Here is a 27,313-nt window from a genome sequence, read left to right as displayed (position 1 = left end):
CTTTTGAAGAGTTGTCTGTATCAGTCTTTTATTGTTCATGCTCACATGTGCTTTGGTCATGCTAATATAAGGTGCATTTCTTTCATATCACTACTTGGCATTACTAAAAAGGTGCTTGCTATTAGAAAAGGCTTTCATATGAAAGCAAAGAGAAAAAAGAAGCTGAAGATCAAACATCGAAAGTTAATTCCACAAAAGCTTTTAAATTTGTGATAAGGAAAAATATGAACATGTGGTTTTTTTTAATGCCCTATCTTTTCACTTATGTTCAGATTTGCAAAAAAAAAAAATTCAATATTCAGGTATAACACTGCTGGAATTGGAACAAAAATTCTCCAATGTCAAAAACTCTGTTCAAAATCTTCAGCTTAAATTTAAAGAAACAGGAACTTTGGAACAATACAATTAACATTCTATGAAAATGTTATTTTATATTTGAATATATTTAGGGAGCTGCATTCCTTTGGAATTTAATGTCTCGTTAAAGTTTTTGAAAGGGAAAAAAAGACAGACTTGTATTTATGTAAAACTTTTCATGATCGCCAGATGTCTCAAAGCACTTTAGAGTCAATGAAGTAAGTGTAGTCACAGTTGTCATGTGTGAAACACGGCAGCCAATTTGCATACACCAAACTCACACAAATGGCAATGTGATAATGACCAGAAAATCTGTTTTGTGATGTTGATGAGGGGTAAATATTAACGAGGACACTGGAAAGAACTCCCCTGCTGTTCTTTGAAACAGAGCACCTCCGACAGTGTAGCACTCCTTCAGTTGGTAGTACAGAACTTGAATATTGCTGAAAAAGGTATGTTGCTGAAGCTTTTCGTCTTGCATTCATAGGACAAACACGAGTGCCAAATTTCAAACAATTGCAACAATTTATACTACAGGAGAAAAGGATGCTGATTAGTTCGCAAGTTGACTCTGGCCAAGGCATTGCCATGGAGAAAACAACGGGAGCTATAGGTTCCCCAAGCTCCTGGGTACTTCAAAAAAAAGGTGCAAGGTTTGAACATATTCCTTTTGTTTGCAGAGAATGGGTCCCTGCATACAGTAAAGTCTCACTGTTCGCATGGTTATGTTCCCGCGAAACCTCGCCAACTGCGAAATCGCGAACAATGAACATACTTTTCCATGAGGCTGAATTAGATAGGTTCCAGCCATGTGAGGTGACCATTGGTTTGGGCAGTTACTGTACTCTAAATTGTCTGTATCCAACAGACAGGGGGAATCTCTGAACAATACATTCATGAAGATTTCAAAATGAATACTGCCACTATTGCAGTGAGATTTGTACATTTGCATGTTAATCCCTTCATTCGGGCTGGACTTCAATTGCAACCATCCGGTCTCTGCTCTGTTATGGCTGTTGTCTCCGGGGGGGAGAAAAGGGAGAGGGAGAAGAAACTACGGATGAGTGAATACTGCTCATTTGATGCTGTATACAAAGTTCAAAGCGCAGGTAAGTGAAAATGCCAACCAGGAAGTCGCAAACAGCAGGACTTTATTAACGTATGTCACTTCTAGAAGTGTAAGTGCATTTCTTTGGTTGTTCGTAATGGGCAGAGTGCAGACTGTACTCAATCAGCCCAAGCTTGCAAAACCCAAAACAAAATGTCTACTGCTACATGTGATTCTGTGATTGAGCAGCACTTGCTGAACAGTCCTGAGTGCGCTAATAGCTACACTAGCAACCAATTTTAAAATAATCAGTTGAGCTTGTAATGTGGCTCATTTCTCTATTTTAAAATGTAGAAATCACATTAGCTGTCTGCCAGTCCTATGACGCTGTTCTTTTATCCAATGATTTTTTTTAACCTCTGCCACTGAAAATGGGCAGAGGTATCGTTTTTGCCTGTTTGTTAGTCTCTTCAGTGAGATGGAAGCTCTTAATAAAAAGATTTATTTTTTCAGCTTTGTTGTTACAGAGCATCAGCCTCAAGTAAGACTTGCATAATTGTAATGAAGTTGAGTTAAGTAAACATGGTGGAGGTATGTGCTCTACTGAGTGCCCCTTTCACTGGTCTTATATACCTAAATGTGTCTCTGCTTTCTCTTCCCTAACTTCTTTTAATGTGTTTATGCAATCCATCTGAACTCGGGTTTTATCCATCTAAGTTTGATTATTTATTAATTATCTCCACAAACCCATGCTATCTTACATATCTTTTTTGATCTCTTGTTACATCAGTCCATGTTAGTCAGTCCTGTGGTATATAATGTGGCAAAGTAATTATTTAATATTTTTGCCGTGTTTTCTGTTATTACGAGTTCATTGCATGTATTCCTTAGCAGCCCTATCCCAATCATGATTTTTCCTAATATTTGTCTATAGAATATCATTTTTGATATTGCAAAAGTAAATTAATTAATATCTCTTCATCTTCTTAATAGTTTCTTTCTTTTCATATTTCCTTTTGTCATTTGCTGTTTTGTTGTCCATGTACCTAGTGAATGCCTTTTCTTTAGTTTCAGTGCTGCCCTTATTTCTTTATTCATCCATGGTGTGTAATTGCTGACTAGTTCAGTTGTGCACCAAATATAATAATGTCTGCACACCTTGAACTTAAGAGAACAAAAAGATGGAGGCTGCACTAGGGGAGATGATCTGAATGGGAGAGTAACGGTATTACTGGGGACAAGGGCATCAAACATGGGGAGGTGGGGGTGGGGGGAGTGCACAGATGACAGTTGCTGAAGTATTGTGCTGAATGAAATCACAAAGGCTAGGCATTTGGGAGTTTGACAGTAACTTGTGGGAGAGTTTTCTTTGGAGGTGAATGCACAACAAAGTTGGGTTGTAAGGGAGTAGGAGTACTGTGGAATAAAGAAGTGGTCAAGGATGGTCTACTAGTGAGAAAGACCATGGGAGTAGAAAGACCATGTGAAATGACAATATCAAGGGGATGACTGAATGTTAATAGGATTTTTTATACGAATTAAGCAGGTTGACATGGAGATTAAAATCTTCAAGGATGAGGACTCGCTCTGCAGAGGATGAGGGAGGATATATCTCAAGATGTGGTGTCTCTGGTCAGGCTTGAAGGAAGATAAACAATGATTATTTTAAAGGACAGACGAGAGGTGGAATGAGATGAGGTATTATGCTACTGAATACAGCCTCTGCTTTGATTTTTTAAAAATCCATTATTTGCTGAACTCATTCTGCTTTGATAAATATATCCATGAATTTCAGCTTTGGCTGATGTCACCCAGCCCTCAACCTCCCCATAATCACTTCCTGGCAGACTGTCCAACTTCAAGTCATTGATGTGTCACCACCCCTTTCAACTAAACGTTAGGTAGATTGAAGCCATTGTTTCTGACTCTTAGCACAAACTCAACTGAGAAACTGTGCTGTTCCACACTGAGCTAAGCCTAATAAGACCACATCCTGTATATCAGCAAGATGCTTGTATTTCCAAAACAAAAACAGAATTACCTGGAAAAACTCAGCAGGTCTGGCAGAATCAGCGGAGAAGAAAAGGGTTGACGTTTCGAGTCCCCATGATCCTTCAACAGAGCTGAGTGAATATTAGGAGAGGGGTGAAATATAAGCTGGTTTAAGGTGGGGGGAGAGAAGTGGGGGTGGTGTGGTTGTAGGGACAAGCAAGTAGTGAAAAGAGCAGATAATCAAAAGATGTCACAGACAAAGGAACAAAAGTGTTGAAGGTGGTGATATTAACTAAATGAATGTGCTAATTAAGAATGGATGGCAGGGCACTCAAGGTACAGCTCTAGTAGGGGTGGGTTGGAAAGACTAGCAGGGCATAAAAGATTTAAAAATAATGGAAATAGGTGGGAAAAGAAAAATCTATATTAAATTATTGGAAAAAAAAGAAAGGGGGAAGAAACGGAAAGGGGGTGGAGGACAGAGCTCAAGACCTAAAGTTGTTGAATTTAATATTCAGTCCGGAAGGCTGTAAAGTGCCTAGTCGGAAGATGAGGTGCTGTTCCTCCAGTTTGCGTTGGGCTTCACTGGAACAATGCAGCAAGCCAAGGACAGACATGTGGCATGTGGGCAAGAGAGCAGGGTGGAGTGTTAAAATGGCAAGCGACAGGGAGGTTTGGGTCATTCTTGCGGACAGACCGCAGGTGTTCTGCAAAGCGGTCGCCCAGTTTACGTTTGGTCTCTCCATTGTAGAGGAGACCGCATTGGGAGCAACAAATGCAGTAGACTAAGTTAGGGGAAATGCAAGTGAAATGCTGCTTCACTTGAAAGGAGTGTTTGGGCCCTTGGACAATGAGGAGAGAGGAAGTGAAGGGGCAGGTGTTGCATCTTTTGTGTGGGCATGGGGAGGTGCCATAGGTAGGGGTTGAGGAGTAGGGGGTGATGGAGGAGTGGACCAGGGTGTCCCGGAGGGAACGATCCCTACGGAATGCCGCCGGGGGGGGGTGAAGGGAAGATGTGTTTGGTGGTGGCATCATGCTGGAGTTGGCGGAGGATGATCCTTTGAATGCGGAGGCTGGTGGGGTGATAAGTGAGGGCAAGGGGGACCCTATCATGTTTCTGGGAGGGAGGAGAAGGCGTGAGGGCAGATGCGCAGGAGAAGGGCCAGAGACAGTTGGGGGCCCTGTCAACGACCATGGGTGGAAAACCTCGGTTAAGGAAGAAGGAGGACATGTCAGAGGAACTGTTTTTGAAGATAGCATCATCAGAACAGATGCGACGGAGGCGAAGGAACCGAGAGAATGGGATGGAGTCCTTACAGGAAGAGGGGTGTGAGGAGCTGTAGTCAAGGTAGCTGTGGGAATCGGTAGGCTTGTAATGGATATTGGTGGACGTCTATCACCAGAAATTGAGACAGCGAGGTCAAGCAAGGGAAGGGAAGTGTCAGAGATGGACCATGTGAAGATGATGGAGGGGTGGAGATTGGAAGCAAAATTAATAAAATTTTTCCAGGTCCCGACGAGAGCATGAAGCAGCACCAAAGTAATCATCGATGTACCAGAGAAAGAGTTGTGGGAGGGGGCCAGTGTAGGACTGGAACAAGGAATGTTCCAAATACCCCATAAAGAGACAGGCATAGCTGGGGCTCATGCAGGTACCCATAGCCACACCTTTTATTTGGAGGAAGTGAGAGGAGTTAAAGGAGAAATTGTTCAGTGTGAGAACAAGTTCAGCCAGATGGAGGAGAGTAGTGGTGGATGGGGATTGTTCGGGCCTCTGTTCGAGGAAGAAGCTAAGGGCCCTCAGACCGTACTGGTGGGGGATGGAGGTGTTGAGGGATTGGACGTCCATGGTGAAGAGGAAGCGGTTGGGGCTAGGGAACTGGAAATTGTTGATGTGACATAAGGTGTCAGAGTAATCACGGATGTAGGTGGGAAGGGACTGGACAAGGGGAGAGAGAAGGGAGTCAAGATAACAAGAAATGAGTTCCATGGGACAGGAACAGGCTGACACAATCGGTCTACCGGGACAGTTCTGTTTGTGGATTTTGGGTAGGAGGTAGAAGCGGGTCGTCCGAGGTTGGGCGATGATCAGGTTGGAAGCTGTGGGTGGAAGATCTCCAGAGGAGCTTGTATTTCTATCTACACAGTCTGGATTGCCTCCATCCCTACCTCTACTGAAACCATTACCCATGCTTTTGTCACCTCTAAATCTGATTACTCCAATATCATTCTTTCTGGCCTCTCATCCCCACACTTTAAAACTCTCCATCTCTTAACATATACAAAATGTAACAATCTGTATCTCAGTTCCACACTAAGTGCCAATCCCCAATCAATGTCAATGGTTCGTTGTTCCCCTAATTTTTATTCATGTTCATCTTCAAGTCCCTCCCTCTGCCAACCTATCACTGCAACCTCCTCCAACCTTGCACACCCACACTGATTCATTCAACTCTCACTCTTACCTTTTAAGGTTCTGCCTCTCCATTTGCCTCAGGCACATCCTTCAACTGCCTTATTCCTGCTCTTCAGAATTCCCTCTCTAAATTGCTTCAGTTCTCCACATGCTCTCTCTTAAAATCAATCCTTCTATCCAAAATTTCAATCATCCTTCCTGATCTCTCTGTGGTTCAGTGCCCATTTCTCTTTCTAATTTTGAACTTGAGTTACCTCAGGGTGTTTTGTTTTTACATAAAACATGCTCTTTTAAAGCAAGTTGGATGTCCTTCCATATTTTTTTTAAAATAGGAATCATCTTGGTCACAAAACATCTGGAAAAGTTATTTTATAATTTGTTATCCTCGGCAAACTATTGATAATGAAATAAAACCAGAATATCTGGTGGGTTGTTTCCAGAATGTCTCCCTTCAAAGCATTTTTGTCAACCCACTACATGACTTTTCTGTGCCCTATATACATTCCCCATATCATTGCTTCAGCCGCTGTGGTCAACATTGGCTTCGCTCTCACTGCTCCTGGACAATCTGTCTTTGAAAGACTGTTATCTATGAAGAGTTTAGGTTTTTTTTCCCCAATCCCTTTTCCTTATGTAACTAATGATGACAAAAGTTTCCATGAGCGAAGGACTGGATTTTCCTTTGATTTGCTCCCTGTCTTGCGGTCACAAAACTAAAAGTGAGGTGGTGATGGCTACTGCCTGAAAGCCACTGCTTAAAAACAGGACTTGAATTGTAATGTTAAAATGCACCATTCTCTACTCACACCTGCCAATAGGCTTTCTCGCCACAACAGATGGGATCACGTGGGCTTGGCTAATTCCCCCTCCAGTTTTTCCTACTTTTCATCTTGAACCCATCCCAAAATGTTTCCACTAATACTGGCCAGGATTTTGCAGTCAGCGGTGAGGAATCAATGCTTGCCATTCATCTCAATGACATGTTTTCATCATACTTTAGAGCCCAGACTTGTTTTGCATTGCTGTCTGGGCCAGCGCAGCACCCTCTATAGGGGATCTCCAGATTGAAAAATCCTCATTGAGAAGCACAGAATTCAAACTAGGATGTATAAAGCAGGACATATAAATTAGATTTAAATCATGTACAGAAAGTGAAGGCAAGATGGAATTAAGAGACAAATAAAAGACACAGACAGAAAAAGTAAAGTAAAACATTTATCTTAATTTTTTGAAAAGCTCCAACACCTTACAACTTTTGGAGGAATGAGTTTCCCTATTTGTAAAATTACCTTTTCCAAGCCATTGAGTTTGTTGGGCTCAAATTATCAATCTGTTAAAAATTTACTTACTCCTGAACATACAAGCTCTAATTTTTTCTGATGTCATTACTGAGACCTTAATGGGACAATATCTGAACCTCACACCATTACAATGATTTCAGTGTCAAGTCTCTCAGGAAGGACTGTTACAGTGCATGCTGTGGATATGTGGAGTATTTCTGGTGATAAATTCTGAATTTTCACATTTAATTAAGCATGTGGGGATACCAGAAGTTGCTGTCCAATTAATAACCATGAGGGCCTCTCAGTTTCTTTTTCTAAAAGTAAAATTTATTCATAAAATTTGTAAAAGTACACTGCCAATTGGACATTACAGAAAGCACAATATTCCTCAAGTTCTTTCCATACGGCATGTAGCTTTTGTTACAGACAGGAGGGGGGATTAATTTAAACGGTCCTGATTTCTCCTCTCACCACTCATCCATAAACAGATGTTTTTTCATTCGTTTTCCCCTTTATAAGTGGTGGTGTATTTCCCAACCCCTCAATGTTGGTGTGATCCAATTTTTAGTAATAACCCTACAGCAAACTCGAGATCAGAAGAACTCAAAGGGTTACTTACACACACTCAAATGCAGGAGGAGAGGAGGAGGTTAGCAGCTTTTCCTCCTTTGCACTCATACAGTAAAAAAGGGATACAGAAAAGAAACTTTTACAGGGCAAAGACCACGGAGAAAATAATTATTGTTCCACGTGAGTCCAGAGTGCAGAATCAAAGGCCAATGAGGTATCTCTTCACGGAGGTCTGCAGGTTGAAACCCAATGCTGTAGAATCAACCTTTCCAGTGGAGTTGCCTTCACACAGGGAGATAGGCATGCAGAGGTGAATCAGTCTTGTAGACAATGGTACAGAAGTTCCAGTAGAAACAGCGTAGATGGGGCCAGGTATTCAATCTACACAGAGCCCCTTTTCTCTGCTGCTGCTTGTAGATGGTAAGATGGCAGACTGAGCTTGCAGTACAGCAAGGCAATATAACTGGTTCCGTCAGCTAGAAGATCATGTCAGATGACTCCCACCTCTCCACTCTGGCTTTGAAAAGGGTGTAATCTCTTTGCCGGGTCCCTGAGATTGTTAAATATTACAACCATTAAGTCTTGAAAGGAAGGCTGCAGGGTCCTTTGTCCTAATAGATGAATAGGCTCCGGTTAGCCAGACATGGCTTATGAAAAGCAGATGGCCTCTGCATAGTTTTCTTTCAATTTTTGTTCAGGGCCACAGAGAGACATAGCTTCAGCCATTTTAAGGTCCTTGTCCAGTTTTAAAAATTTTAGAAATTAGCCATGAGGAATTCTATATACATTTTATAAAACATAGTGTGTGGCCATCTGCTAGAGGGCAGTAAATATGTATGCATTCATTCTCTCATTCACACTCGGCATGTCAGACACACAGCTAGCAGGGGCAATGGCAGTTCCCTGCTGCTCTGGGCTATCTGCGGGGGAATGCTGGGTATCTCATTCTGTGAGATACAAAAGACATGGAGTCTACTTAGTCCTAATAGTCCTCGTAGCCTTGGGGGGAAAAAATATAATTCTATTTCATTCTTTTTATGTGGTCTTATGAAGGAAGAATAGGCAGTAAATATATATGCATTGATTCTCTCATTCACACTAGAATGTCAGACACACAGCTAGCAGGGTCAATGGCAGTTCCCTGCTGCTCTGGGCTATCTGCAGGGGAATGCTGGGTATCTCACTCTGTGAGTGCCAGGTCTTTTGATCATAGGCCTGCGCTCTTGTCCAGCTTAGCTCCTCCTTGGTAACCTGTGGGTTCAGCTGTTCAAACAGAGGGACTATGCTAGGCTGATTATCGGGATTAGAGTGTTTTAAAGGGATTTTGGTCTCTTTAGAGGCTTCAGGTTCAGAGTGCAGCTTGGGCGCTAGCACAGCTGGGGTATTCCAATTACGGATGCTAGGTGTTTTAGGTTGGCACGGCAACAGGCGAGTAGTTGCTCCTGAACTTAGGCCAGCCTTTCTGGGTCCAGATGGTAGGAAGACGGCCTTCTAGAAGGGGCCTCATCTGCATTCATATCAGGTAGGGCTACAGTGCTGTAACCTAGTGGGAGTGCTGTAACCTGGCGGGTTGTTACAGATCGCCTTAAATGCAGTGGGAGACCCTGTTAGGATGCTTTGTGATTCAGCATTAAGGCGGGGGAGTATGGGATCCAATCTGGTCAGTTGGGTAGTAGACTCCATGTCTTTTGTATCTCACAGAATGAGATACCCAGCATTCCCCCGCAGATAGCCCAGAGCAGCAGGGAACTGCCATTGCCCCTGCTAGCTGTGTGTCTGACATGCCGAGTGTGAATGAGAGAATGAATGCATACATATTTACTGCCCTCTAGCAGATGGTCAGCTCTCGCTGTACCTCCTGATGGCTTTTCAACTAAGTGAGGCACTACCCTCACTCTTTCTGGGCCAATCTGGGAACTGTCCTAGTCCCCGTTTAAATTTGCCATAAAGTTATCCGCTAAACCAATCATTGGCTTCCTAACTGAGGCCTTTGGCTTTGGAGGGGGCATTCTCCTAACTGATTCCATGTCCCCTGGAACACTTTTATTCTCAAGTGGTAGTATGGTTCCAGAGACACTCCCTTGTGGCTTTTCAACTGAGGGAGACATCTCACTCCCTGTCTGCTCATTGGTTTGGGAACTCCCTTTGTCCCTGTTTAATACCAACAGAAGATTTCTGCCAGCTGTACATCTGGCCATTCCTTAACCTTTTCTTTTCCTGGTTTAATAACTTGGCTTCCTTCAGGCTCTTCGATTGTATGGGGCATCTCCCTCTTTACCTCTTTGCCTGCACTGGGACTTCTCTAGTCCCTGTTTAATTCTGGGATATTCTGTGAGTCTATTTTAAATTCTATTGGTCTTTCCTGGACCTCGTTTAACTTTACTGGCCGGGCTTCATCCTTGCTACCTTCGAGCAGCCCTCACTCAATGTTTATGGGTGCTATCTCACTATTCTGGTTCTTCTCCAGTTTTCAGCTCTTCTGCAGATTTCTGCTGGCTGATTTGGGCCTCTTTTCTTTCGTTGGCTAGCAACTTGCTGCCAACCAAATTGTTTCCAAGGAGGAAATTGATTGCTGCTGCTGGTGGTTCATGAACAATGCCTACTGTGACATGCCTGAAACAAGGTCACACTCTAGTTGGACCTTCAAAAGGGGTGCAAACACAGATCCTCCTCCCACTCCACTGATCCTTCAAGGAGAACACAGTGGTGTTGGGTGGGGAGTTTGGGGGGTGGGGGGTGGCGGTGGTGGTGTTTAGGTTTCTCTCTAACATTAGGATTGAGAGGCCCCTATGTCCCGGAGCAGTACAATAGACTTGCTTACTTTTTGGGACAGGTAGGGGAACACTGTTCCTAAAAAGACAAAACTCCAGAAGGTCTCTGGTAGTTTGTCCGGCTCAGACACACATAGTGCCATGCCCTCCAAGGGATATATTCCTGCAGCGAGAGTCTCTGTCTGCTCTGCTGCACTACCCGCTGGGACATCCTTCAGGGGACTACTCATATGGAGCTTCATTAGACCAACAGTCTTCCCTCGTGATCTCCAGCATTCAGGCCTGGAATGGCCTTTTTTATCACAGTAGGAATACACCGGTCTCTGGGAGTTCTCTCTTTCAGGCTGCAGAAGGGCTTCTCGCACCCTCCCTTGTGTTTTCTTTTCTGGGTGGGGTCCTTTTCTATCTAGATCACCCTGCTTATGGGAATGGTTCAGAAAAGGTCTGCCTGAGTTGCCAAGCCTATGAGTAAGATCATATCAGTCTGCTGTGATGGCTGCATCTGCTCCTCCAAATCTATTTGCATTTTGGAGGGTAAGCAATCTTTGAATTCCTCCAACAATACCAACACAAGCAGCCCCTCCTCATAGGTGCATGGGATTCTTAGGGATCTTACCCATCAGTCAAATGCAATTTGCTTCAGCTGTTCGAACTCAATGTAGGTTTGTGTGAGTTTCTTATGAGCATTCCAGAATTGCTGGTGATATGCCTCCGGGACTAAGTCCGGGATGGCAGCCTTGGTCTGCTCATAATTCAGGAAACTTCGGGAGGCAGTATAGAGGCGGCATTGGGCTTTTCCTGACAGCTGCACTTGAATTAAACATGTCCAGATCTCCAATTGCCATTTTAGCTGTCCTGCTATTTTCCAAAAGTGGCAAAAAATTACTTCACATCATTCCCTTCGAATTTGGGAATGAACCTAGCATACTTGAGGGCATCAGAGAGTGAGAGAGCTGTTCAGGGATACAGAGATAGGGGGTGCTACCAGTTAGAGAGAGATTTTCCCTTGCAGCTTCCAACTGTCTGGCTCTCTCTCCCTTTGAGCTGCTAGCTCCATTTCCAATTTTCAGAGCTGGAATTCTTCTCTTTCCTGCTTCCTCGCTCTCCCTCTTTCTTCCCCACCACCCCCCACCCCTCTCTCTCTTCTTCCCCCTCCTTAAATTCTAGCTGTATTCTGAGCTTTTCCAGCTCGAGTTGAGCTAGGAGAGGGGATTCGGGGTAATGGTCGAGATCTACATCTAAATGCTCTACTGGTAACGTGAGATCCAAATGTTCTACCAACAATTGGATCAGTTCACTTTTCTTCACTTTACTGGGTAATTTTAACAGTACCTCCCTAGCTATAGCTTTCAGTTGTTCTGTGCTAAGGGCCGCTAAAGTTTCACTGTTGAAATTCCCTTGTCTGATCCACATCTGGATATTTACAATAAGCATTTCATGTCAACCATACAGCCCCTTTAGAGCCCCACAGTCTTCAGCTCCTCAGTATACTATAGCAGATGGGCCTTAGACTTTGGACTTCAGTTATTCCTACTGCAAGATCCAGGCCATTAACTGAGTGCAGTATCAGTGAAACACACTGCTTCATGAAGCCGTTTCAATAACTACAACTTAAGGCTGACTCACTTTGCCTGTGTATCAATTTTAATTATTCAATGAAAGTGCCTGCCAGGACTTTTTAATCAACTCGGCATTGGAAACATAGATTTCTCAGGGGGATCCTTCTATTCTTTTGTCAAGATGGGGTAGCGTTATGTTCCCCATAGTGACCGATAACTTTAATAAGAAAGGAATGCCCATGATGCCAACAGACAGGAAACCGCTGGATAAGATTTCATTTTTAAAAACTTTTACTGTAGCAAAAATCAATGTAACTCAAAAATTAAGAGATGAAGGATATTTCAAATAAAGAGGTAAACGTCATTATATATAATCGATACAACAATTATGTGCCTCACATAGTTACAAGCACTCGCATTACTTCCTACACAAATGTGAGACCACGTGCAATCTCACAGTCTTTCAAATTTGGCCTTTGTTTTACAGGATCTCTCACTTCCCATCTAATCATTTCAGCCCTTGAGTCGTATTACCAGTTGCCACTGACAAGGCGCATGTCTATAAACATTCTCTGACTCAGGTCATGAGAATCCTATGCCACTGAATTTCCAGAGACATCCTTCTCCCATCCCTTTAAATAGTCGAGTGGGCTCTGGCACCACTTCAACAACAGCAATGTGTATTTTCCAATCTACAATCCCTAGGTCACCCTGTATTCAGTGTTCTGTCCTTTCTGTGTATAACACACACAGTAACACAGTCTCTGCTCTATTCCTAGAGACCTGCTTCAACACCAGGCTCTGTTCTAAAACTGCTAAAAAGAAAAATGTTCCAATCAGAAAGAGTCTAGCTTGTCTCCTTTTTGCACCAATTCCCAGTCTTCCAAACTGCCAAACAGAAAAACAGGCTGAACATTCTCACTGCAATTAGCTTTCTATTTACCCATTGCTTCTTAGCTGTTTATCCCCATGGCAATTACATGGGCATTTCTTGTAACCTAATGATGTCATAATCAGGAAATCAATTAACCACTTTTTTCAAAATACTTCCGAGCACATTTTATTCTTAAAGGGACATTACACAAAATAAAATGCAGGCTTTTCCTAGCACATGCGTCAGTCATCACAGTTGAAGATAAGAGAATAAAGACGTCAGATTGGAAATTTATGGCGTGTGGCAACACAGAAGCCATCTGTTTCCGAGATGGCCACACCCACTCATCAGGGTTCACAGATTAAGAAGGTCTTAGATTTTTCTCAGCATCATTGCTGTGGAAGATTAGAAGATTGAGAGGTCATCACACTGTGATATATAAACTTCCTAGCAGGCTTGACGGCTTAGAAGCTGACAGGCTGTTTTCCCTGGATGGAGTATCTAGAACTAGGGGTCATAGTATCAGGATAAGGGTTCAGCCATTTAGGAGAAATTTCTTCACTCAGAGTGTTGTGAATCTTTGGAAGTCTCTGTCCCAGAGGGTTGTAGATGCTCAGTTGCTGAGCATATTCAAAATGGAGATTGATAGATTTTTGGTCACTGAGGGATCTAAAGGATATAGAGATGGGGCGAGAAAATGGAGTTGAGATAGATGATCAGCCATGATCTCACTAAATAGTGCAGCAGGTTCGAGGGACTGTATGGACTACTCCTGCTACCATTTCTTAAGCTCTTGCTCTTCCCAAAGGCTTTTGAGAAGAAGCGCTTGTCCATATTAAATACAGAGGAAAAGCGTAGTCCCTTCAGCCCCTTGAGCCTGTTTCACCATTCAATTAGATCGTGGCTGATCTGTATCTTTACCAACCTTGGTTCCATAACCTTCTGCCATTAGAGGAAATAATTTATCTCTATCTACCCTGCCAACTCCTTTGATCCTCTGAAACATCGCAATTAGATCACCCCCTAATCTTCTATAATCAGGGGAATTCAAGCCTAATCAATGCAACACATACTCTAATTTAACCATTTCAGCCTGCTATCTGTGAATCTGTGCTGCATTCCCTCCAAGGCCAATATGCCCTTCCTGAGGAGTGGTGCCCATATCAGAATGCAGTGCAATTTTTATGTTTCATGATTTTTTTTAATGCTTCTAGTTAAAAACAGAACTGTGACATCACTTTGAAAGAGTACAAATCCACACCCCATGCCTTTCCATCTCTGTAATCTCCCCTAACTCAATAACCTTCCGAGATAGCTTCCCTGCTCTAATTCTGGCCTCTCGAGTATCCCCAATTATAATCACTCCAACATTGGCGGCTGTCCCTTCAGCTCTCTGGCCCTAAGCTCTGGACTCCCTCCCTAATAGCATTGTGGGTATATCTACAGCACATGAACTGCAATGGTTCAAGAAATTGGCTCACCACTACCTCATCATGAGGATGAGCAATGGATGCTGGCCTTGCCAGTGACACTTGGGTGCCAGGAATGAATAGAAAATAATCTTTCTCAGCTCCTTAAAAGCCTACATTTTTGACTATGCTTTTGGTGATCTACCCTAATATTTCCTTAGGTGGCTGGGTTTTTTGTTTGATAACGCCCTCACAAAAGTATTTCGGGGATGTTTTATGAGGTTATAGGTGCCATATAAATGCAAGTTATTGGTGTTGTTTGCAATCTAAGTCTTTAAGATTCACATCAAAATTTTGTTATGATCCTACACCAAACCCCCAAGTTTTTGGTAACATCCAGTTAGAGACCAATGACGTTTTGTTTAAGGTAGACAAAATTTGAAGATCAAGACACTTGCTAAGAGAATAATGCCTCAAGATTCCATTGGTTTTGAACAAATAAAAATATACTTCACTATACAAGGTCAAAAAGATAAAACAATTTACAAAATCTAACTTATATTCTAAGGGCAGAATATTGGGCTTGTCGGGTGGGTGAGGCCCAACCCGAACAAGCGTAAAATAACGTGCGATGACATCGAGCTAGCGACCCAATATCATCGCGCACTCATGCAATATTTCAGTCAGTGGGCCCACCAACAATTAACAGGCCTATTAACACCATTAAAGCTCGAATAAATGAAACTTTTCGCTGCTCATCTAACCTTACACTTGGTGGGCAGGCGAAAAGGCCAAGCAGCCTTTGAATTTTTTGTGAAACCTCATCCACGGGCAGGATGAGGTTTCGTTCAGTGATTTAAAAAAAAATTTTCAAACTAATTTGTAACATGTCCCTGCTCATATGACAGAGTCACATGAGGGGACATGTTATTAACATTTTTGAAATTGTTATTTTTTTATGTTCAAAAAGCTTCAACTTTGTGCCTCAGGGAACTTTTACTGCACACACCCACGCGCATGCGCGAACTTCTGCATCCGCCCTCCTCACCACCCCCCACACAGGCAGCACTGAGCACTGCAGCATGTGACTCACACTGGCTGGCTGGCTGTTTACGGCCAGCCAGAATGAAATGGCGGTCGCGGCCTGATTCGCGGCTGCTCCTGCTTGCCCCTGCCGAGCCCCACCCAACGACCGGAAAATCCTGGCCTAACATACAGGGTTAATATGAAGTACCTGTGAATTAACAAGTAAATTGTGGTCAAACACATCACACTGTACAATAAATAGCAAATGCGACCAAGACACATCCCACAGATTTCTCAGCAACCCATCCAGATGTCAGTAAACATTGAGAGTCAACCAATCTCATTGAAATACCACCTCCCTCATGAGAGACCCCAAACTTTTCACTTTCAGAGATCAGGCCTCTGAATTCCCTCAAAGCTGCTCCAACTCGGACTGCTTCAATGATTGCACACCTCCAAGGGTGCAGTCTCCCAGGACCGCATTCCCCTGGGTTTCCAAGTCTGCACTCCACTTATTGGCACATTACATCTCTTTAATAGCTGGTTAGCTTATATGGGCTGACAGTGCCCCTGGGTTTCATCAAGCTCCAATCTCCACAGTTACACCAAGCTACAAATGGCTCCCAGGTGTTCTTCTGGGCCTTAAGCCTTTCCAGCATGGAGCCAGTGACTTTTTTCCAGCTTCACAGCTCCACTGGACTTCTCCTAAGCCCCAACTGCACAGAGCCAAATAACAGCAACACTTTGGCTGCCTAGAGCCTGCTAACATCAGCACCTTTTTTGGTATGGCCTTTTCCCTGCTGCAGAACACTCACTCCCCTAGCAAACACAGAGATACATTGAAACTCTAAAACTTCCGTAAGCTCCACCCATCTCAATGACAATATAACCTTCCAGGGCTCACTGAACACTTACAAATTAATTGTAGCTTTATTCCCAAAAGTACCCTCTGGTCTGCGTTTCTTTGCAAGCAGGGTAGACATCTTGTCTTCAAGTCAAAAACAGAATTACCTGGAAAAAGTCAGCAGGTCTGTCAGCATCGGTGGAGAAGAAAAGGGTTGACGTTTCGAATCCTCATGACCCTTCAACAGAACTGATTTTTTTTTACAAGGAGGGGGGTGAAATATAAGCTGGTTTAAGGTGCTGGGGTGGGGGAGAAGTGGAGGGGAGGTGGGGTGGTTGTAGGGACAAGCAAGCAGTGATAGGAGCAGATAATCAAAAGATGTCACAGACAAAAGAACACAGAGGTGTTGAAGTTGGTGATATTATCTAAACAAATGTGCTAATTAAGAATGGATGGTAGGGCACTCAAGGTATAGCTCTAGTGGGGGTGGGGGGTCATAAAAGATTTAATAATGGAAATAGGTGGGAAAAGAAAAATCTATATAAATTATTGGAAAAAACAAAAGGAAGGGGGAAGAAATGGAAAGGGGGTGGGGATAGAGGAGAGAGCTCAAGACCTAAAGTTGTTGAATTCAATATTCAGTCCGGAAGGCTGTAAAGTGCCTAGTCGGAAGATGAGGTGCTGTTCCTCCAGTTTCTGTTGGGCTTCACTGGAACAATGCAGCAAGCCAAGGACAGACCTGTGGGCAAGAGAGCAGGGTGGAGTGTTAAAATGGCAAGTGACAGGGAGCTTTGGGTCATTCTTGCGGACAGACCGCAGGTGTTCTGCAAAGTGGTCGCCCAGTTTACATTTGGTCTCTCCAATGTAGAGGAGACCACATTGGGAGCAACTAATGCAGTAGACTAAGTTGGGGGAAATGCAAGTGAAATGCTTCACTTGAAAGGAGTGTTTGGGCCCTTGGACGGTGAGGAGAGAGGAAGTGAAGGGGCAGGTGTTACATCTTTTGCGTGGGCATGGGGAGGTACCATAGGTGGGGGTTGAGGAGTAGGGGGTAATGGAGGAGTGGACGAGGGTGCCCCGGAGGGAACGATCCCTACGGAATGCCACCAGGGAGGGTGAAGAGAAGATGTGTTTGGTGGTGGCATCATGCTGGAGTTGGCGGAAATGGCGGAGGCTGGTGGGGTGATAAGTGAGGACAAGGGGGATCCTATCATGTTTCTGGGAGGGAAGAGAAGGCGTGAGGGCAGATGTGCGGGAGATGGGCTGGAAACGGTTGAGGGCCCTGACAACGACCATGGGTGGAAAACCTCGGTTAAGGAAGAAGGAGGACATGTTGAGGAACTGTTTTTGAAGATAGCATCATCAGAACAGATGCGATGGAGGTGAAGGAACTGAGAGAATGGGATGGAGTCCTTACAGGAAGTGGGGTGTGAGGAGCTGTAGTCGAGGTAGCTGTGGGAGTCGGTAGGCTTGTAATGGATATTGGTGGACAGTCTATCACCAGAGATTGAGACAGAGAGGTCAAGGAAGGGAAGGGAACTGTCAGAGATGGACCATGTGAAAATGGAGGGGTGGAGATTGGAAGCAAAGTTAATAAATTTTTCCAAGTCCTGACGAGAGCATGAAGCAGCACTGAAGTAATCATCGATGTACTGGAGAAAGAGTTGTGGAAGGGGGCCAAAGTAGGACTGGAACAAGGAATGTTCCACATACCCCATAAAGAGACAGGCATAGCTGGGGTCCATGCGGGTCTCCAAGTCTCCAGCTAAGTAAGCCCACTTGCTGTTTTATGATCTTAACTTTCCAGCTGTTAACGCCTTAAGTCAAAATGGCCCAAATCTTTTAAGTGTAATAGTCTTCCAACTGCTTTAGTTGCATTTATATCAGTTTCTAGTTGCACTTTAATCTTCCCAGAACTGATAATTCCACTAAAATGTTATTATGAACCACGAACAATAACATAGTCATTAAAGCCGATTCTCTCCTTCCAACAGCTCACCATTAATTATCCATTGCTGGCTCTTCAATGTCACCCGCCTGGCCTGGGTTGGCCGCCATCTTCTAATGGAGCTTCTTCACACCAGGGCACGTTGTACTCAAGAGGCGGGAATGGGCTGACCCGGAAGTTGAAGGTAGTGGAGGCAAGGGGAGGAGTGGCGCTGCCAACTGTCGCTGGCCGCGCGCGGCGGGCGGGGCGAGTGGAACGCGCGGCCGTTAAACTGCTGTGGGGGGAGTGACGCGTGCGCGCGCCACTACAAATCCGGGCCTTCAAATCTCGGCGCTCGTCAGACGGACTTTGCGTCCGTCTCGGCCGGCGCTGCTTTTAACGTAGTTCCGTTTCTCCCTTCCCCTTCACCCAGTTTGTCTGATCCGATGGCAGGGGAGGGTTGCCATGCTGCCTGGCTGTGACCATGGAGGCCACAGGGAGCCTCGGACCCGGCGACCCGCAGCCCCCCGGCACCGCTGAAGGAACTGCGCCGATGGAGAGGAGCGGAAGGGAAGCGACCTCCGAGGAGAAGAGCGTGGGGTTTGTGTTGGTGCACGCAGGTGAGCAGCAATCCCCACCCCTCCCCCCCCGCCCCCGATCCCAGGACCCAATGTCAAGCCTGCAAGGTGACTCTCAAATTGGGCAAGTGTGGCTTGAGAAAAGGTAGTTCCTAAACGTATTTAGCAAGACTAGCCTGTAATTGTGGCGAATCTGCAAATCGCGCAAATTGCAAGTCAACCTGATTGACGGCGTTTTCTTGTTGTTTGTAAATATGAGTCGACCTCCCGCAGCGTTGCTCTTGGATAAAGAGGTTACTTTCTGTAACTGTCATCCCCACACACACTAATTCTCTACCTTTCATTTTCTCTTTAGTTAGCCTTTCTCTCATTTTTCTTCTTCTTTACGAGCCTTCGCCCCCCCCCGCCCCCAACTTGTTCTTCTAGTTTGTCTTGGTTGTATCTATCTATATCGTTCTTCTACTACACGTCTTTTTAGTTTCCTCAGCACATCTGTGTAGTGTTAATTGCCAATGGTGGTATATTTCAGATATTCTGGAAACTTTCAGTTTTATCTCTAGCAGAATTTCCTTTCAAAAGCCTAGATTTCCATTCACATGATGACATCACAAGGTTTAAGTTGAATTTGACATCATATTAAAAGGGTTCAAAAAAAGAAATTCTAGTAATATGTGCCTTGTATTTTAACATAAGTTATCACCATTTGCTGAGAATGTGAATATAGCCTTAGTGCAGCAAATTCCTTACTGAGAATCCCATTATCCTTAAATGGGCATTAAATAACTCTCAAGTTACCTAAAAATCAGTGGATTGATATTAAACTGTTACCATAAAGAGGAATAATGTGTCCCATTCTATTAAACTCACTTTTTAAAATTTGAGTATTTGATTATAGAAAAAAGTATTTTGTCAGCTTTGACGGGGGGAATAAAAATATTTCTGCAAACCAGCAGGCAGGACAGGATATTATTTTATAAATGAGGTTAGAGTATAAAAATATTTATTTTACACCATATTTATTGTTTTGCCCTCTGGGTGAAGCATTTATATAGTACATAGAAATGTTAAATTATTCTTATAAAATTATTTATTAATAATTTTGGTCACATTTGGTATATCTTGGTGCTACCCTACTGGTCTATTTCTAAAGAGGAAGCAGGAGTGATCCATACAGTAAAAGAAAGATTTGCATTTGAATAGCATTTTTCACAACTACTGGACAGTTCAAAGTGCATTACAGCCAATGACGTACTCTGAAGTGTAGTCTCTGTTCGAATGCAGGATAATGTGCCTTTTTGCTCTCCCGGGAGTTCCAGCTGAGGATATGTTTTTCTTGTCTGGTTTAACTGTAAGTAGGACAGGGTAGAAAAAGTTGTGCAGTTAAATTGCCTGGGATTTCAAAATGCATGGCCCACATGGTAGTGTATAATTTGTGTCGATATTTAACTCCTTTCACTATTATACCCCACTCTCTCCACTAAACAGGCAAATCTTATAAGAGCATTTGTTGTGTCTGTGCTGCTATAAGAGCTTGAGGTTCTACTTGAGCCTAGGTGCACCAAATTCTCGGTAAGATTTGTATGATTTGCCTCTGTGATAACTGTATTCTGTTGCCACTGACTTTGCTAGTCATTTATTTAGATCAAAACCTTTGCTGGCCTGCTCTAAGGTCTTAGAGCTGACCTTGAAACATCTTGTTCTGATCAGTGTGAAGGACCCTTACTTTCAAATCTACAGCATTTCTCCCCTCCACCCTACCTCGCCCTGACTGCTGTGCAGCCCTCAGTTATAATTTGATCATCTCTAGACTCAATTCCTCCTGTGTTTTCTTTGTGGGTGTACCTACACCACATGGATTGCAGCTGTTCAAGAAGGCAGCTCAACACCACCTCCTCAAGGGCAATAAGGAATGGGCAATAAATGCTGGCCTAGCCAGCAATGCCCACATCCCATAAGTAAATTTTTTAAAATGAAATATTTGCTGGGGGGGCGGTGCAGTGGCAAGATGGCTAGTGTGTGGATCAGCTTAACGTCAACAGCATGGGATTTGACCCATGTTCTGGCTGAGGTAGACTTGGGGGCCCATGCCTCCTCACTGTATCCATAGTTTTAAAAAAAATGGTTCTCTGCCGTGGAGCAGCGAATAATCGTCAAGGACCAGCCTTTGAGCAATGAGCTCGAAGGAGGAGGAGATATAAAATACATCCTATCCACCTGACACAAGTTAGGTTAACTTTACATTAGCTTACATTGTCAGCAACAATTCCTTTTTAAAATTGTTCCAAAATAACCACAGTCAGGGTTTGAGATCTATTTGATTCTGTTCATGCCCATGTTCATGTTCTCATTGGTGATTACCTCCCAAACTTAGTATACTTTATGCTGACTGACTTTTTTGTGTAATTTCCTGTATGTCTGTTGTCAATGTCAAGTTTTCTCCTTCTCTATGCTCACCTTGCCTCAAAAGATTAATGCTAGATTTAGTCAGGAAGATTGGGATGAATCATTGTGGAAACCTACAGTTGCTAACAGTCATGCATTTATGGGCAAAAAGCCTAGGTCAGAAAAATGGTTTAGGAGCTATCCTGTTGGTAGATGTTCCTTCTGGAATTCAAAGAGGAGGTGGGGAGAAATGCATCAGGTTTGTATATACATACTTATAGTTTAAATAGCAATTTATGATAGCAGATATTTTTGTCCCTGGGTAAAACTGAATCATCAGTGGGATTATGTAAGTGTGTAGTGAAAAGTGAGACAAGTAACTAAAGCATCCTGAATCCTGGTTCTTTAAAATTCCCGAGTTTGTGATGGGATTGTAGAATAATTTCACTTCATGGTCAGCTGAGTAAATATATTCCAGGTCTGTCATCACCAGCATTATGGCCGTGATGACTCTGAAACTGGAAGTCCGTTAGAATTCTGACATCTAGCTTTCTGGCGTCAAGTCCTTGATTTCAAAGAGCAAAGCTGAGACCATTGTGGTAAAGTAGATTCCTTGTGCCTCTGGTGTTTTTTCCTGTCTTCAAATAGACCAGTTGGATGGCATTGAGTTGTACCCAATATCACAGAGACTAGAAAAACACAGTCTATATACACCTCATTAATACAGAGCATTTCACACTTGGGAAAAGGCAGGAAAGTGGAGTTGAGGATTAGCAGATCAGCCATGATCTCATTGAATGGCTGAGCAGACTTGATGAGCCGAATGGCCTGCTTCTATTCCTACGTCTTATGGACTTTGTAGTTATTCTAACTGTGCTGTATCCAAGAGGAGGGCACTAATAATATAGAGTGTATTCAAAGCTGAAATATGTGTAGTTATATCATGACCTGATTTTCCAGTTTAATAATGCATGCAATATCTTGTGGTGCCCACCAGTCACAGAAGGTTAGCAGTGTATCAATTGACACTGTATGGTCTCTCTAACATCATCCTGGTGTGCACATTAAAAGCCGTGAAGGATTGGGAAACAGTTGGAGCAACTCACCCTATGCTTTTGAGTTTTTTTGAATGGCTATGCCCAGAAGCAGACCTGCTTAGGAGTGCACTGATCTGCCCATGTCCCTCTGTACCAGGTGATTGCAGATGAGTAGAGTTTGGCTGAAATGTAGCTAAATGTTGAGCAACCATTTCAAATTTAGGGAGGGGGCTGCAACCTTTACTCCTGTACATACATATAAGGAAGCGTCTCATTTAGCTGACTGAGTATACAGCCTATGGTATTTGTGCCCAAAATGGTGTTTTGTAGGCACTGCACCATTCAGCACCCTCCGAAGGTTTTGACTGGTGTTGTGCAGATCTGTGAATAAAGGATCTTCCACTGAAGATACTTGCTTCTCCTAGTTAGCATTCTTTAATGCATTTAAATTATACTTGTAAGTTTAGCCTATAGACTTAATAAGTGAGCTTTTGATGTCAAATGGTATAATGTCAATATTGTGCACATTCTCTTTATGTACAGAATTCTAATTTGAGCAACTGTGATTCGTCTATGGTTGGAATGCCAGCTGTTTGTTAGATGAATGGATGTATTGTTAAATTCAGCACACTTGTCTGATCATGACTTGAATTAAGTTATGCATTATAGCATCAAACTGATCTTGTGAAATGAACATGCATCATCATTGATTGAAAAAAACACTACAAAAGTGGGTGGCCCATTAGGTCAATTATAGTGCCTATTGAGGGCACTAATGAGATGCCATCTGGAATTTTCCAGAAGGAAGGTAGGCCCTCCACTGAGGTCAAAGCCCATTTGATGGATGGAGGTGACCGCCTGGTAACAGACTGGAGGGCCAGCAAAGCCTCATTTAATTGTCCCTCCCCCACCCCGTCAAAATCTCCCTCTGGTCTTGCCACCAGAATCTGGACAGTGTGACTGGGACCTGGGAATGAAAATCCTGCACATAGTGTTTGTTCTGCTATCTTGGTGCAGCATGAACCAGTTCTAGTTCAGTGCTTCTGTGTGCTATTAATGTTGCTTTCTGATTGCAATGTGGAAGGTACACAAAATTCACCTTGGCTCACATGCATTTATTTTCTATTTTTGTTTTGTTTCCTAATTTTTGACAGCTTGCTGGGTTAGTGTGAACTTGTGTCTCACCATTTTAAAAAACAATGCAGTCTGTTGGTACACTGCCACTAGATTGCCGCCAATTAATGAAATTTGACATAATGTTGACTTGTGTATCTGCTGTTGCAGAGGAACTTGCTGGAAGGTGTGTGTTTGTGTCTTGGGGAGTGGGTGAAGGAAATCCAACTGCTAAATATTGGTGTTTGAGTAACTTGCCTGTAGCCTTTACGCTGAAATACATTTGATATCCTTCATTTGATATGTCTTAAATTCTATTTTATTAATCTCTACCTTTCAGCTTTCACATGAAGTTCTGAAAGCTTTCTTATGGGGGGGGAAAAACTACCAATAGAATTGACTAAGCTAGCTATTTCAAGGTGCTTTTGTGCCACGAGATGTCACTGCTGTACATAGAATGAATGTTACTTCTTTTAAACAAAAACTTTCTCTCTACCTATCCTGAAGATGCTACTGAGGTGTGGTTCCATGGGAACTGGCTGTCTTCCACACTTTGCATAAGTGAACCTACATACTGAGAGAAGGCAGCATTACAGCCTAGACTATTCCTGATCTCATCTATGTCTATGCATGAACACTTTTTATGATAAAAGATAATAACAGGGAGCAAGAACTCTGGATGTTTCTATAATCTTTGTAACCCCGGGATGGTATCACCCCAGTTGCCCCCTTGGTTCCAATCAACTCATTTGAACAGATTTAGCAGCTCAAGACTGGGCAGCGATGAGGCGCTGTGAGCCATCAGCAGAATTGTACTCTAACACAATCTGTAACCTCATGGCCTGGCAAATCCTCCACTTTACCGTTACCATCAAGCCAGGGCTTCAACCCTGGTTCAATGAAGAGTGCAGGAGGGCATGCCAGGAGCAGCACCAGGCATACCTAAAAATGAGGTGTCAACCTGGTAAAGCTATAACACAGAACGACTTGCTGCTTATGCTATTTGGCATGCAAGTGATAAGAGCTAAGCGATCCCACAACCAACGGATCAGATCTAAGGTCTGCGGTCCTGCCACATCCAGTCATGAATCGTGGTGGACAATTAAACAATTCGCTGGAGGAGTAGGTGGTTCCACAAATATCCCCATCCCCAGTGATGGAGGAGCCCAGCACATTAGTGCAAAAGATAAGGCTGAAGCATTTGCAACAATCTTCAGCCCGAGTGCTGAGTAGTCCTGAGCATCACAGATGCCAGTCTTCAACCAATTCGATTCACTCCACGTGATATCAAGAAATGGCTGAAGGAACTGGATACTGCAAAAACTATGGGCCCTGACAACATTCCAGCAATAGTACTGAAGACTTGTGCTCCAGAACTTGCCGCACCCCTAGCCAAGCTGTCCAGTATAGCTACAACACTGGCATCTGCCCGGCTTTGTGGAAAATTGCCCTGGTATGTGCTGTACACAAAGCAGGACAAATCCAACCCGGCCAATTACTGCCCCATCAGTTAAGTAGTGGAAGGGGTCATCAATAGTGCTATCAAATGGCACTTGAGTAGCAATAACCTACCCACTGACGCCCAGTTTGGGTTCCGCCAGGGCCACTCAGCTCCTGACCTCACTGCAGCCTTGGTTCAAACATGGACAAAAGAGCTGAACTCCCGAGATGAGGTGTGAGTGACTGCCTTTGACATCAAGGCCGCATTTGACAGAGCGTAGCATCAAGAAGCCGTAGCAAAACTGGAGTCAATGGGAATCGGGGAGAATTCTCCACAGGTTGGAGTCATACCTAGCAGAAAGTAAGATGGTTGTGGTTGTTGGAGGTCAGTCATCTCAGCTCCAGGACATTACTGGAGGACTTTACAGCCTTCTGGACTGAATATTGAATTCAACAACTTTAGGTCTTGAGCTCCCTCCTCCATCCCCACCCCCTTTCTGTTTCTTCCCCCTTCCTTTTGTTTTTTCCAATAAATTATATAGGTTTTTCTTTTCCCACTTATTTCCATTATTTTAAAATATTTTTAAATCTTTTATGCTCCCCCCACCCCCACTAGAGCTGTACCTTGAGTGCCCTACCATCCATTCTTAATTAGCACATTCGTTTAGATAATATCACCAACTTCAACACCTATGTGTTCTTTTGTTCTGTTGTCTGTGACATCTTTTGATTATCTGCTTCTATCACTGCTTGATTGTCCCTACAACCACACCACCCCCCTCCACTTCTCTCTCTCTCTCTCTCTCTCTCTCCCCCCCCCTCCCCCCCCCCCCCCCCCCCCCCCCCCCCCCCCCCCCCCCCCCCCCCACACACACACACACCTTAAACCAGCTTATATTTCACCCCTTCCTTGGATTCACCTAGTTCTGTTGAAGGGTCATGAGGACTCGAAACGTCAACTCCTCTCCTCTGTTTTTGTTTTGGATTCCCAGCATCTGCAGTTTTTTTGTTTTTATCTCGTGTTTAATTGACCGCCACTGCTCTTCAAGAAATGCCTTCCTTGAAGAAGTTTTGTTCGTCTCTGCAACAAGATTTCCGTATCTCTCTTTTGCCTTGCTCACCTTTGTTGCTTTCCATTTCTCTCCTGGTGATTGACAAGGTGTTTACTAAAATCCGCTTTCACAGCCATATCTCCTTTCTCAGTGACTGTCTCCGTCTCGGACTTACCCCACGTGGATTTCAACTGAAATTCCACCCCTCATGTTTCAAACCCGCCCAGGATTACAGGTATCTCCGGGACATAAAACGTTTCTCGGACTGCTGTTCCCGTCACATTCTGAGATCCACACTCAGTGCCACGCACCGCCATGTGAGCACACTTGACCTCTCCCTCCAGCAGCACCGCCATACCCTTTATCAAAGCTGCGCGTGCCCCCAGTTTCATTTTATTCTTCGTCTCATCCAACGCCTCAACAAGAAACTTTTTCTCTTTCTCTCAAGTGCTAAGGAACGCAAGCTCCAACAACTCATCGACACCAACACCCATCTAGGACCCTCCACCCCTGCCTGTCCCTCCGTCCCCACCCCATCTTCCAATCCCAGCCCCAGCCGTGTATTCACTATACTCCCTGACCTTCCCCTCTCCGATGCTGAATGTTCAGTGCTCAGCAAAGGACTTAGTTTCATACCCTTACGCCCTCACCTCAATGAATTTCGGGCTCGGCACGATGCTGAACTCTTCTTCTGTCGTCCGTCTCCGGGCTCACTTCTTTGGGCAGGAGTCCTCTCCCTGTTCAACGGATCCTTTCACCCACCTCCAATATTCTCCCTCCACTTGGACCCCTCCCTCTGGATTCTTACCTTCTCTTGATCTTTTCATTGAGAACTGTTGGCGCGACATTAGTCGTCTCAATTTCTCTGCTCCTCTCACCCATTCTAATCTCTCTCTGAACTTACTGCACTCCATTCTCTCAGGTCCAACCCTGACATTGTCATCAAACCCGCTGACAAGGGTGGTGCTGTTGTTGTCTGGCGCACTGACCTCTACCTTGCGGAGGCTGAGCGTCAACTCGCAGACACTTCCTCCTACCTCTCCCTGGACCATGACCCCACCACTGAACATCAAGCCATTGTTTCCAGGACTGTCACTGACCTCATCTCCTCTGGAGATCTTCCTCCCACACCTTCCAACCTGATAGTCGCCCAACCTCGGACGGCCCGCTTCTACCTCCTACCCAAAATCCACAAACAGAGCTGTCCTGGTAGACCAATCGGGTCAGCTTGCTCCTGCCCCACAGAACTCATTTCTCGTTATCTTGACTCCCTTCTCTCTCCCCTTGTCCAGTCCCTTCCCACCTACATCCGTGATTCCTCTGACACCTTACGTCACATCAACAATTTCCAGTTCCCTAGCCCCAACCGTTTCCTCTTCACTATGGACGTCCAATCCCTCTACACCTCCATCCCCCACCAGGATGGTCTGAGGGCCCTTAGCTTCTTCCTCGAACAGAGGCCCAAACAATTCCCATCCACCACTAGTCTCCTCCGTCTGGCTGAACTTGTTCTCACACTGAACAATTTCTCCTTCAACTCCTCTCACTTCCTCCAAATAAAAGGTGTGGCTATGGGTATCTGCATGGGCCCCAGCTACGCCTGTCTCTTTATGGGGTATGTGGAACATTCCTTGT

The 27,313-nt window shown here is 44.1% G+C and overlaps 1 protein-coding gene across 9 annotated transcripts in view; it reads left to right on the top strand.

The window, feature by feature from the left end:
* Nucleotides 1–18,384: 18,384 nt before the first annotated feature.
* The window catches only part of tasp1 (taspase, threonine aspartase, 1), a 96,385-nt gene continuing 87,456 nt past the window's right edge, over nt 18,385–27,313 (top strand). For 4 of the 9 annotated variants that reach the window (XM_041178315.1, XM_041178270.1, XM_041178305.1 and 1 more), the window contains exon 1: nt 18,386–18,696. In XM_041178315.1, coding sequence (XP_041034249.1) covers nt 18,561–18,696 — 136 coding nt within the window. In that variant the 5' untranslated portion in view covers nt 18,386–18,560. Of the gene's footprint in view, nt 18,697–27,313 lie in introns of all 9 variants that reach the window. The other 5 variants (XR_005941834.1, XM_041178297.1, XM_041178286.1 and 2 more) reach the window with 2 other exon arrangements.

Source organism: Carcharodon carcharias, chromosome 2 (genome assembly GCF_017639515.1).
Source record: "Carcharodon carcharias isolate sCarCar2 chromosome 2, sCarCar2.pri, whole genome shotgun sequence".
NCBI lineage: Eukaryota > Metazoa > Chordata > Chondrichthyes > Lamniformes > Lamnidae > Carcharodon > Carcharodon carcharias.
The sequence above is the reverse complement of the archived record's forward strand: the minus strand, read 5'-3'. Positions and strand labels throughout refer to the sequence as shown.